At 48.9% G+C, this 13,658-nt stretch overlaps 1 protein-coding gene across 2 annotated transcripts; it reads right to left on the reverse strand.

The window, feature by feature from the left end:
- ALDOA (aldolase, fructose-bisphosphate A) lies at nt 1–13,448 on the reverse strand. Of its 2 annotated transcripts, none has more exons than XM_081169146.1 (9): nt 13,427–13,448; nt 4,871–4,996; nt 4,537–4,748; nt 3,359–3,413; nt 3,084–3,244; nt 2,222–2,305; nt 1,897–2,071; nt 1,051–1,250; nt 1–444 (listed from the first exon to the last, which is right to left on the reverse strand). In XM_081169146.1, the coding sequence occupies exons 2-9, from the start codon at nt 4,980–4,982 to the stop codon at nt 349–351; spliced, it is 1,095 nt and encodes a 364-aa protein (XP_081025272.1). In that variant the 5' UTR covers nt 4,983–4,996; nt 13,427–13,448; the 3' UTR covers nt 1–348. The 2 variants fall into 2 exon arrangements, with proteins under 2 accessions (XP_081025272.1, XP_081025271.1); XM_081169145.1 differs by lacking the exon at nt 13,427–13,448 and adding an exon at nt 10,751–10,910.
- Nucleotides 13,449–13,658: the final 210 nt, after the last annotated feature.

Raw genomic sequence — 13,658 nt, forward strand, 5'->3', positions numbered from 1 at the left:
AATGTTTAAATAGATTCTCTTTTATTTCTAGAAGTCCGCGAGTCAGGCGTCGTCCCAGCTCCGGAGACATTTCGGTGTTATGGCCACGGACCAGGAGTGTCGTCGGTCACCAGAAGGAAAAGCGGGACATCACACACACACACAAGGCATACAGAGGTGGCGGTGGGGAGGTGGATCAAGGAGAAGGAAGAAGCCAAGGCTTCTGGGTTCTTTCAAGGCAAGGCAAAGATGTCCACCTTTCCCTGCTATAGAAGCTGGCAGAGAGGAAGCAGGGCAGGGCAAGAAACAGAACAAGAGACACCACAGGCACAACGTTAACAACAAAAGAGCGCAGCCAGGCCTCTGAGTTTAATAAGCATGATTGGAGACAAAGAGGGACTCGCTGGCAGCGGCTCCGCCTTTTCCAGATGGAACATATTTGCCCTGGCAGGCAAGGCTGTTGGCCTGTGTAAAACAAGAGGGGGGAGTGAGAAGAGATGTTGGAACTGCTTTCCTCTTTAAAAAGAAAAGCTACACTTCGCACATCCTCCTTATTAGGATCACAGCCACAACATAAATTAGGCCCCTTTTCCTGACACACAAAACTCCTGTCCCCTACCAGGAGGAAACACCAAGGAGTCCTGATTCCCAGCGTCACTTTACCCGTAACTTTGACAATTGCAACCCCCTGCCACCTCGCCCATAGCCCTACCTTTTGCCACCAACCTGGGAACCCTGACTCTCAATGCAATGTGTGACCAGTTAATTTGTTTATTTTTCAGAGACACACCTTAGACCCCTTCCCGTTCCCCACCAATGTTGCTTTTTGTTTTTCTGCTTTTTGCACCCAACCAGATTGGTTGCATTTGATCCTCTTACTAATACTACATGTCTTCCTAAAGCCCTTTTGAGTGCCTCTGTCAAAGGGCAGCTTTTGGGGAGATGATCGCTGCACATACCCAACCCCTGAGCACCTTAAAGGAGTTGCTGCTGTGCAGTGGCTACCCAGCCCCTTGCCCTGACCTGCTAGATCCCACTCCCCAGGGCGACCGGGGCCCCAGCAATACGTACCAAAGCGCGCTTGATGTATTCTTCCTGAGCATTCTTGAGGTTCTCTTTCTTGCCACTCCAGGCCTTGAGGGCAGAAGCTTGCAGGGCACGGCCATAGGAGAAGGTCAGGGCCCATGGCTTGTGCAGGGGGCAGTTGTTGATGGCATTCAGGTTGATGGTGGCCTCTTCCTCACTCTGGCCACCAGACAGGAAAGTGATACCTGCGGCAAGACAATACAGTTAGCAGCTGGTAAGGAAGGAAGGGTTTAATATCTGAGAAATGCAGAATTGAAGGGGGAGGGGGGAGAAGAAGAGTTTGATTGCAGAAAACGTTAGAAATAGAGGGTATTATATCCACACACACACCCCAGTTCTGCCTCCTGAATCACCACTTGTCCCTTCACACAAAAAAATGGGTTTGTCTAGCACATCTTTTTCAAAAAAGTTGGTGGGGTGGGACAATGTCCCAACTACAGGAAGCTCTCCAGGCAAAAGCTAAAGGAGTTTCCTTGAACAAATACAGTGGTACCTCCGGTTGTGGACAGGATCCATTCCGGAGCTCCGGTCGGATCCTGAGGTTTCCGCAACTGGATGGACTGCTTCTGCACATGCAACAAAAACCCGGAAATATGCTTCCAGGTTTGCCGCTTACGTATCCCGAAGTTTACGTAACCGGAGGTACGATTGTAATACACTACGGTGGCAACTCTGTAGCCATTAGAATGATAGCTCCACTATTGAACAGATACCAGCAGCCGTCCTGTAGGGATGGGCTCTGTATATTACTGCAGTGTAAATTGTTGAGGGCTGCCACATATTTTTTGTGGGGCAGGAAGGAACAGGTGCTTCTGGGTCCCGTTCGCTTACCAGTAACTGCTGGGGGCACAGTGCGGCGCAGGGCGGTGACGGTTGCCATGGCAATTTCCTCATTGGTGTATTTCTGGGTGCAAGCGTGACCAGCGGTCACCATGTTTGGCTTGAGCAGGGTCCCCTCCAGGTAGATGTGGTGGTCGCTCAGGGCTTTGTACACGGCAGCCAGAACCTAGGCATGGCAGAAGGAGCAGGAGGTCAGTGCTGGGAAGTTCTTCCGAGATCCTTCTCCTTTCCTTCCATAGCATGAGGGGGGGGGAGGGCAAAAGCCAGCCCACACCAACTTGCGTCAATCAAGCGCCTCCCTCCACATCCACCTCACCTTTTCAGTCACATACTGGCAGCGCTTGAGGTCATGGTCACCGTCAGGGAGAATTTCGGGTTCCACAATGGGGACAATTCCGTTCTGGAGTTGAGAGACAAGGGAGATGGACAGTTACGATCCCACAGAAAAAAACAGAGCTAAATCAAAACACAGTAAGAATTCCAAGTTGCAAGAAGGACATTTAATCACATGCCTAATCTAGTTAGATGCATCTTATGCTCTGAGGGCTCCACCTAGATGTTTCAGCAGCTACTGAGTATGTTCAATTCCTTCCTAGTCAAGTACATCAGAGCTGGAAATTCCACCCAGGAGGGGAAGCCACATGTCTAACCTACCAAATTCCTTGCTGCCCTCTTGTAGCAGCAGATGGGTACTGCAGTTGCAGAAGACTGCCTCCACCCATTTGCAAAATAAGGGCACTGCATGTCCTTGGGAAATTTCCCAGAGCGGTATTTGGCAAAGAGGACGAAACTGCCATTTCGACACTACCATTTTGAGATGCGCTCTGACTGCCAAGCTGCAAGGCAGATTCAATGAGCTGCCCTACAGAGTCAGACCACTGCTCCATCCATTTGTTTATTTGGTGTACTTCCATCCCACCCGCCATCTAACGACCTCAGGGTTGGTTACAAATCCCTTTTTAAAATATATAAACAGCGATACAGAGCAGATAAAACAATCCTAATGCCAACCGTCCGGTCAGTCATAAAACGATCCATGAGCTGCACATAACCTGATGACTCAACCTTCTTCCAGCATCCAAAAAACGGAAAACAAGTGGGTCTTTCTAGAAACTGCTTAGTGCTTAAGTAGATGTTGATGAATGCCCCCTTTTCCCTCAATGCCTGCTGGCACTCACCGCCTGGCAGATGCTGGCGTAGCGAGCCAGCACATTGGCATTCTCAATGATGGCCAGGTGGGAAGGGGTGGTTGGAGTGATCTTCAAGACGCAGCGCCACTTGGCAAAGTCAGCGCCATCCTTCTTGTACTGGGCACAGCGTTCAGACAAGCCATCCAGACCTGCACAGGTAAAAGGGGGGTTAAGGGCGGATGCCGTCGAACCCAGCTGCTTCTCCTAGCTCCAGGCTAGATTGACTTCCCTTCACAACTCCCCCTACCAACACACAGACTCACCCTGGGTAGTAGTCTCTCCATTAGTCCCAGCAAGAGGCACAACACCTTTGTCAACCTGCAGGGAGGAAAGCGAGGCAGAGAAGTCTGTTAAGCCTGTGGCTTGCTTTGTGGCATGTTTCTTTCCACTAAGCTAAACATCTTGTCCTATCAAGTCATTCATCCAGAAACAAACAACATAAATAACGGCTCCTGCTCATCGACTTGCTAGCCCAACTCAATAGTCTGTAGGCCATATGTAAGTTGTTTAGCACATAAATGGACCAAGATTTTTGTTTGCTTAGTGAATAGGTAACTGGGATTCAAAATATCTGCCTGTGATTTGGAGGGAAGGAGGCAACAGAGAAATCCAGATGACCCTGTGGTCTCCAATGCTTTCATCCCCTTAAGATTAGTTCCCATCTAAGCATATCCACATTTATGCAGTAGGACTGCAGTGTTTATAGTCTGTCTTCTTGAGGCAAGAGAGGTAGCAGTGCCCAAGGTGGCTTTCTCTGTGCTGCCAGCCCCATATGTGGAACTCTCTGCCCCATGAGCTTAGGCAGTCTCCCTCTGTCTCCATTCCAGTGACTGAAAACATTCCTTTTTAAACAAGCTTTCCCCTATTGCTGCTTAGTGCATTGATGGCAAGTGCCGTGATGAAGTTCTTTGTGTGTTTTTTGGCTGCTGTTCTTAGTTTGGTAATTAGTGTTCATGGCCAGACCACCCTTTTCCTTTCATATTTGTAAACTACTCTGAGCAAGGAAGGGGAAAGCACCACTATACATTTTCTAAATAAATAAACCATCAGGCAGACTTTTTTTTTAAAAAAAGAATAATTTTCTATTGCTTACAACTGCCCCTCTCACACACAGGAGAGAAAGCCTCTTCTAAAATGATGTCTCTTGTGACATGTGGAGAGGTTATCTAATTTTAAAGAGAATAGGAATTTTCTTTAAGGTTTGCTCAGATGCTAGCTCAATCAGTTAACAAGCCCTTCTGCAAACAGATTTTTTAAAAAGTGGGTGGTGCCTTCAAGTCGGAGCATTTTTTCCTGCATTGTGGTGGTGGTGTTTTTGCAAGGTCATGCAGCCTTCAAGGTCGTGCGTCACTAGAATACTGGAACTGGCCTACCTCCCAGGGCACCAAACATGGTGGGCCCAGGCATTTCAGACTTATCACTTGCCACCCAGGTCGCTTACCTTGATGCCAACAACGCCGCCCTTGTCCTTAATGACCTGGGTGAACTGGCGGCCATCATCGGCTTTCTGGTACATGGTCTCATGGAAGAGGATAACTCCACCAATGCAAGGGTTGACCCGGTCATCAGCGGTGAAGAGCAGCTGCCTGTAGAAACGACGGTTTTCTTCGGTGTTCTCGGCGCCGATGGACTGCAGGCGCTTGGCAATGCTGCCTAGGAGGCGGAGGAGAGGATGAAGCAAACAGTTGTTACGTTCAAAATGAAGGCTGTGCAGCCCATTTTTGATTCCACATTCCTGGCTCGTCCTCCCCACCCAGCAGCTCTCTGTCCCTTACCGGTGGATTCATCAGCAGCAAGGATGCCTTTGCCCTTTGCCACAATGCGGTGGGCAATGTCCGACAGCTCCTTCTTCTGCTCAGGTGTCAAGGCTGGGTATTGGTGAGGCATCTTGAATGGCTAAACTGGAGAAGGCAAAGAAGTGTTAATACAAGCCTGGCAACGCGGTCTCCTCTTTTCTGCCTGCTCAGTCCTGTATCTGAAGGAGACACCCACAACAAGGACTTTCGTGTCTGTACAGAGACTGGCCAGGAGGGCGGGAGAGAATTCTGCTCCTCCCTGTTGCTATGGAAATCGGAGGATTCCCACTAAGGTCAAAGGGGATGCCCAGATTAAAGCCTTATTTGAAAGAAGAAGCAAAGGCTCCAGCAGGTGATGGCTAGCAGATACCAAGGACATTTCAAGGACAGAGGAAATAGCCGTTTACCCTGTTCCTCAAGAGAACCCCAGTTCTCACCCCAGTTTTTTCGACTCCTCGCCATGCTCTGAGCTTCCCCCCCTGATATTAGCTACCCCAACCAGCTGCAGCACCTTTGCAATGCGAGTCCAATTGCAGGGGGGCAAAACTGGAAAGTGTGAGCGAAGGAGTGAGGAATATTTACGCTTACTTTAGTTTTTTGAGGGGGGGGCTGTCCTGTTTTCTTTTCCCCCTCTGCAACAGTTGTACATTAAGCTTCACCACGTGATTTGAAATGCTGCGTTTCTTCCCCCACCAGGACTTCCTCCTCCCTTCCCCCACTCCACCCCACGTTTTACCGTCTCCATCTTATCTATCTCCAAGTCTGATCCCCATATTATATAAACCTCCACGGCGGCGGCGGCGAAATAATATCCGCAACTGCTCCTGCGGCCATTCCTTATTTTTTCTCCCCCCCCCCCGAAATCCTAATCTGTAAAGAGGAAGGGTTCTCCTTGGAGGAATGCGTGCGTAAGAAAATGGGGGGGGGGGTCAAACCTGCCTTCTTCTTCCTTAGTAGCAGCAAACAGGAGCCGGGATGGGCGCGAGCAAAGTGAAGCGTTCGAATCGAATGCTCAAAAGAAGCTCCGCGTTCCAGGATCGAACGTCATGTAACAGGGCAAGGCGGAAAAGGGTGTGAAATTGACTCATTGAGGAGGGGGGGAGGGAGGAGACTTAAAGGGCCCAAGCTCTCCCACCCCCTAATAGCGGCGAAGGTATTTATTTAAATATAAGGAAACGGAGATAAGTGTGGACGAACTCTGCTCCACTCGACTGAGTCCTACGCGTGGAAATAAGAGGTTTAATTCCCGTGGCCGACCGTGCTGCAGAATCCCAGCGTGTGTTTAGGGGCAAAATCACGTTTTCATATTTGCGATTAGATTAGAAACCTCCATACGCTAGGCGCATTCACTGCATAGCCTAAAAGGGCATACGCACTTTTTAACCTGCTCGTTTAAAGAGCACGAAGGGATAAAATGTTGTTGAGGACCGAGGGCGTTGCCCCATCTTCCTGGGAGATGGGAAGGGAAGCCAAATCGGGCTCCATAGGTCTTTCCCCCCTTTGCATCCTCTCCCAGACTCTGGTTTCAGCGATGACCTTTCAAGGGGACACCTGATCCCCGCTCCTCCAGCTCCTCTGTCCTTTTCTGAAGGACACGCTGCTATTTCTGGATCCCCTCACCCCCCATGAGTGTTGGGCTTTAGCTGCGGAAAAGAGAGAGAGGCCTGGGCATGGGACTGATTGTGCAAGAGAGAGAATCGGAGTGGGAGCGATAAGATGGAACCGGTGGCATCGCAGAAAGGAATTTTCACAAGCGAAAGGGCAGCTTCTATAACGGGGAAAGGCTGCAAGCCTAAGCACATTTGCAAGGGAGTAGGACTCGTTTGAAAGGACAAATATTTGCTGCCCGTAGCCACAGGCCACTGCAAAACGTTGCCTTTAAATCCAGGATAAAGGATTACAGTACTAAAAGATCAGAAGCAACAACAGCTGATGGTGAAGATTCTGAACTCCCCATAAAAGCTCCAGGGTCAAAACTGGTGGCTTTATCAGTATAGGGGCAACAGAGATTTCTTTGACAAGACCAAGCATCTGGGTTCTGGAGTTGTGATCCTGTCAGTGCTTTCTTGGCCTACAAGCTGTGCATTGGGGTAAAGATGTCATAGGTGGCTAACTGAGATTGGGGGCAGGGAGGAAGAATTGTAATACTGACTCAAAACCTGGCCACCGAAACAGTCCAGCTGTCCAATAGTTTTTTAAAAAAGCAAAACATATAAACCCAAAATTATCTGAACCACTTTGAATTCTGCCCAGAGCTTAACCCAATTCAGGGCACCTTCCCAGAACCTGGTTTCACTCTTCTTAGTCCTGTAAACTCATAAATAGGGGTGCATCAGAGGAAGCGCAGAATGCCTTTTGCTCAAGACTACACTGGGATGAGCCTCAACCTTTCTGGTGTTAGGAGCCAAACATTTGTCCCATCTGACATTCTCTGGCGCCAACTTCATTGCAATTTAGAGAGCCAGATAAGGAGGTTCCTTTGGCATCTGGCTTGTAAGATTTTAGGCACCAGGCAGATACATTGCAGTTTTCCCAAGCATTTGGATCTTGCTGTGGCTTGATTTTTGGCCTGTTCATGGTGTCCACATTTTGGGATGGGCAGGTGTTGTTTTTCTGTTACTGATTGCTGGTGGATATAAACTTATAGTACCGCGTAGCTTTGGGCTATTTTATGTCATCTTTGCATTTTAAACTTGCTATCAGTTGCTTTGAGACCTCTTTTCTTGTGAAAAGGGGAGGAATAAATTTAATAAAATATGCTAATTGCAATTTAAAGTGCCACTGATCCATGTTTTAAGGACAACAGTGCATTTCGGCTTGTTTGTTTCAGTTGTAGGGCAGATTTCCCTGTGCAATTACTGCACTTGTAATGAACCAGGAGAGATTCAATAACCCAGAGAAAAAAGCTGGGCGCTTATGCACATCCAAGATGTGGGCTGGGGTGGAAAACTGGGCTGCTGTCGGGTTTTTTTGCACTGAGCAAGGAACTGCCAGGGGAGCACCGTGGGTTATATAACACCCCAGCTGCTGGGAAGTGAGAGGCAGCTGCTGTTTGATTGATGAGAGGAGCGAAAAGGCCAGGCACCTGTGGGGTCGGTGTAACATGGGAATGCTGCAAACCCGCCGCCGCCGCCGCCCCTTTGCCTTGGCCCCCCAATCCGAAGTCCAGAACCTTCTTCTTAGCCCTGGTCAGAATCCAAACTGGGCTTCTCTTGGGATGATTACGGTAATAGCTGAGTCACTGGTCTCTGTGCAGGAAAGCACGTAGCAGGCGGCAGGGGGTACGAGAGAGGCGCCCCTCCCCCTCCCCCCATTCGGACCTGACTGGCGACTATAAACAGGGTTGGCTGATTGGGAGCTTCCCTGCCAGGACTGAACGTACGCGCGGCTTGAACGGCAGAAAGGTCACCATCCGTTCAGATCCCTCTTCCTCCTGCGCCGATTTCTCGATCCCCACACTTTTCCAGTAAGGTTGCCTCCTGACCTCTTCCCCCTCCCTGAGGAGAACGTCCCTGTCTCTTTTTAAAAAATATATCTCCATTACTCTTTTTTTACGTTTCCAAAACGCACAGTCATACCGAGCAGTTAATCAACAAAGTGATTTACACCGGAAGCTGCCCGGCCTTTTTAATTAAATAGCAGGTCAGGCACCCATTCAACAGGTGAAGCGTTTCCCGGATTTCTCCACCTCATGCACTGCCTTAAAGGGTACAACAGAGAGAGGAGGTGGCAGAGGGGGAGGGAGGCCTACCCGCAGCAGTTAATACTGTTTGCTCCACCTCTGCAGGGCCAGTAAGACCAACCCCTTCTAACCACAACTATCACAGCCACTCGCCCCCTATAAAGTTTCTGCAGAGTCTTAGATCAGCCAGCCTTTAAACGACAATGCAGTCGAACAGCTGCTCATCCACAACGCCAACATGACCAAGCCCCGAAATGCTAACAAGGGGGGTATAGGAGGAGGAGTCTAGGCTCCAGGAAGAAGGTGGCGAAGGCTCCCTGTCTCTTTGAAACGGTTGCTGAATGGCAATAGATGTTCGTTGTTGGCTGTTTTAATGAACGGTATGGATGGTAAGCCGCTTTGAGAGACGACTCAATACAGAAGCCTTTTGAATAATAATCAATACTGCCACCGCACTTCCAGTGCAGAAGTGTAGGTGGTGAAGCTTTCCCCCTCTTCGTCTTCATGCTGAAGAAAGTTTAGCCTACTAAAATTTCTGCTCCGCCAGCAACTGTTAAGGGCATTATAGCTCTGCCTTCCCCATCTCAAATATCAAAGAGCCTCGCTGCAGATTTATTGTGACAGCTTTCGTGGACTTAAATCCATTTCCTCTGAAGGATGGTGTGGACTCTTGTCCACAAAAGCTTATGCTACAATAAATTTGTTAAGTCTTCGAGGTGCCATAAGACTATTAATTGTTTTTTCCCCCTGCAACACATTAACCCAGCTACCCACCTCTGGAAGCCCTTGCTCCCCAAAGAGGTGGCTGTAGAGGGGAGGAGAGCAACAATGGAAGGAGCTTGACGGCATGCCCCCAGGCCCTTCACAACAAATAAGCAAAAGCAAAGCAGATCCTTCCACGAAAGGCCTGCAACCCCCATTTTTTAAATGTTGCTGGATTGCTAGTTGACAAACAGTAATCCATTTAGCACCCACAGTGATCTACCATACGCACCCTGTCCAGACCACCTTATGTGGAAGAGGGCTTTCACAAGTAATGTTCAGAATAACCGCAGTGTGGACAAGGGTACCTTTTCATGCAGGATAGAAAGCAGCAGGCGGGACTTTTAAATCAAAGTACACATTCCATTCAATGTAGGCTTTACATCTGAGTTACAGATGCAGGGATTGCACGACCTGATTGAAAGCGTCATTTGGAAGAAAAGAAAGCTGCCTTAGATAAGACAGAGATGGAAGCTGGTTAAGGAGGAGCAAAGAATAAGCCAAGGAGCAATGGAGGTCCAGGCAAAGTGAGGCCACAGGCTTGCTTACAAGACAAATACTGGAAGGTACAACACACCCACACCCAAACCCTGGAGCGGTGGATTGGGCAAGCACCAGGGACAGAAGGATTGAGACAGACACACACACATACTTTCTGTTCCTGTGTCCCAGATACCATGGGATTATGTGAGCGTTACTTCCTCAAACAATCAGCAACTGTGCAAGACTTTTGCAAGTCATTGCAGCATTCAAAGGAAACAGCCGTGTTAGATAATATAGCTGGAGTCCCTTTGGTCTTACATGGAGTAACTGGATGTATGAAAACAAGATTCAAGGTTTAGGGAGGCCCCATCAATTATGCAATAAAAAAATGATAAAGGGGGTGATGGGAAGAGAACAGAGACAGGATTTAAAAGGAGGGAAGATCAGACACAGACAGGCTCGTTGTTGCTTTTTTTTTCCTTTTAAAGGAGAAATCTACTGTTTGTAAACTCAGAACAGGCAGAAGGATACACCCTTGAGACAACATCCACCAATAGCATGCCTTGTCATTCACAGAGATGAAATAATAGAATTGGAGAGTTGGAAGGGACCCTGAGGATCATCTAGTCCAACCCTCTGCAGTGCAGAAATATGCACTTGTCCCATTTAGGGATCAAACATGCAACCTTGGCATTATCAGCACCACACTGCAACTAACTGAGCTATAGATGTTGTTTCCTGCTAAGGCCGCTCACTGCACCCCTACTGAGCCCCACATCCTTTCTCCCTTGAAATCTTCCCACAATCTCATGCAGGCAGCATCTGGGGCCCTTTCCTAGCAGCGCGACCATCCAGATTTGCCTCTTCTCGACAGCCCCTTCTCCCGCCCACCCCTCCACAGCCCCCTCCTTTCCCTCCCATCTCCCAGATACCGTGGGTGTAGCGGGGGTTCTGGCAAGACACGACGGCTCCGTTGGGTGCTGGGTGACTGGCAGAGGCAAAACCGGGAGCCGGGCTGTATAAGAAGGGAGCCGGAGCGGGAGGGAGGGGCCGCGCTAACCTTCTCCCCGACCCCTGGCCTTTCGCAGGGCAGCCTAAATATAGGCCTTGGGGTCTGGGAATGTGAAACACGAGGCCTCTGACATTCCCTGCAGAGCAAGGAACAGCAAGGGTGTCACGGGGCCCGGGGCTGAGAGACCTGTGCGATGCCCCCTCCCCCAGTGTGGCTCAGTCCCAACCAAGCAACCATCCCCACACATGCATGCTATCCTTCTCGCTGCCGGAAAACCCGGTTTCGAACCACTTCCCTGCAGCCCTGCACTGGCGGTGGTGCAGACTGCAAGCAACCCCTAGGATTCAGAATATATTTTGGCCATCTGCCTCAACCCGTGAGCTGTATCCAGCCCCCTACTCCCTTTCCTGAGGAGAAGGCCAAAGGAGGCAACTTCCACCCTCCATCTTGGGTGATCCCCCCCCAAAAAAAATTTCTCCTGCTACTGGCTTGCATTTTAAAGCTTCTGTTGGGTTTCCCATTTCTGCCCCTACCCCAGGACCTTAAGTCTCCCAGCGCCATCTGCTGCCCCCCTGCAGGAACAACAACTCGATCCCAAAAGGGGTTTGTTTTTCTTTTTTATAAAAAAAACAATGAGAGGTATATGCAACTCGCTGTTTAGGTTACAGAAAGATGGCACGATCCATTTCAGAGCAGGACCTGAGGAGATGGCAGACTCTTGTTTGCTGGAAATATTTTAAGAGTGGGGCTTGCAGCCATCAGTTGGGGGTGCATCCTGCATTAACACACCTTGCACTGAGTTGTGTAGGGGGCTATTGTTGACCTCTAGGGTCCCTTCCCACAGTATGATTCTAGGATTGTGAAATCTTTTTAAAAGCAATGAGTGTGGTGGACCAACTCAGCTAAAGGAAGTGGATTCCTGATATTTAGGGCCTGGGGAGGAAACAGGCCTTAAGATTATTTAAGGGACATGTCAGGCTCTTCAAGTCTACAGTCAGAGCTACACAACCAGTTAGAACTGGGAATTCTCACACAAACCCCACTGGCAAGAGCCCGTTTTTCTAGCAGATGTCTCACTGCTATGAAGTGGACAGAAGTTACATCTTCCCAAATTCCTCAGATGATGAAGGGGGCGGGGGAAGGCTGTCTCATTTTACATTACATAAGCAGTGCCTCAGGGTGAGGTGCAGAACAAGTGTCAACACAACTAGATGCTTCCTCATGGGCGGGTGAATTTGGCCGCTACAGGACTTTTGGAACTTCAGCCAAGTCCTGCAAGGAAGAGTTGACATTGCCCTGGCCTGTTTAGCAGAGAGAATACCCAGGCCAGACCTTTTTACAGGGAGACACAATAGTTGCCTAGGGCAGGGCTCAAACCAATGGGTACAAGTAGCAGATTGCAGCTAAAATATCAGGGGAAGTTTCCTTCATGGTTGGAGCTGTTTGATAGTGGAATGGACTGGGGAGTTTTGGAAGCTGAGGCTGGTCATCCAAATGTCAAGGATGCTGAGGTTGCATCCTGCATTTGCAGATCGCGTCCTGAGCAAGATCCTGCTCTTGAGCTCAATCACCAACAGTGATGATGGTACTATGATTCTAACATTTCCCTGCCACCTAGAAAGAATAATTTCCATCTAGAGATAAACATGGGTTAAGATGTCCGTGGATCACAGAGGGATTTTGGGGGAAGTAATGACAAAAGCACGACTACAAATCAACAAGATGACTTTTCACCTTATATCAAGGGGTTGTGTATGTACAGATGTAATTTGTGTATGGTGTGCCACACAAATCGTGCCTCTAAATCAGTCTTTCCCTGCGTTGGTGCCACCTAGATGGTTTGGACTACAGCTCCATCAAGCTGCCTGGGACTGACGGGAGTTCTTCTTTATTGCATTTACAAGCCACTTTTTTATCCAAGGAGCTCAAGGGGGTGTATGTGGCTCTCCCCTTGTGAGGTAGGTTAGGCAGAAAGGCAGTGACTGGGCCAAGCTCGCCCAGTGAGCTTCCTGAGCCAAATGGGCATTTGAACCCGGGCCTCCTAAGTCCTAGTCTGACACTGTACCCACTTCACCACACAGGCTCTCTCCAAGTACTCCCTAGGACAGACACTGCTTAGCTTCCGAGATCAGATACTATTTGGTGTTTTAAGGGGTCTGGAGTGTTATGTACTGAAGTTCTCACCCTGGGCCAGCAGGGGATACTGTAGATAGTTATGCAAATAAGGGATCGAAAGTGACATTCAGTGATTGGATAGTTTTAGAAAATTGTTACAGTTACGTTGTACTGGAGCTCTATATAAGCAGGCTGACTGAACCCTTCAGTTCAGTTCTGTTCTGGCCTGTGAATAAACAAGAGCTGTTTGAAGAATCGCTGTGTCGTCTGATATGTTCACCCACAACTTAACATGGAGGACACCAGGTTGGGGAAGCCTGCTCTAAATTCTATAACATACTGAATTTTGAAATTCTGAATATGCCAATGATGTTGTTAAAAGAAGGGAGCAGCTGGGATTGTATCAAGAAGAGGTACAAGCAGGGCAACCGGCTCCAGTAAATAGGTATATAAACTTGGGGTGGGGGGGGAAATACTGTACCTATTAAGCAGGAACCATTGGCAGGCATGGAGAGAGACTTAATAGTGATCCTCACGCAACCAAGATGCTCTACGCAGCATTTGTGGCCTGCTGCTGCTGCCTCCTCCTGCCTACAGCAATAGGCTGTGCTCCACTTCACCATGGCAACATTTGAGGCCTGGGTTGTGATGCTCGTTACCATAACAACTGTGCTACTCTTTTCCCATATTAACCCTCTAGCCCCACCCCAGAA

This window comes from Podarcis bocagei, assembly GCF_964188305.1.
Source record: "Podarcis bocagei genome assembly, chromosome: 13".
Taxonomy (NCBI): domain Eukaryota; kingdom Metazoa; phylum Chordata; class Lepidosauria; order Squamata; family Lacertidae; genus Podarcis; species Podarcis bocagei.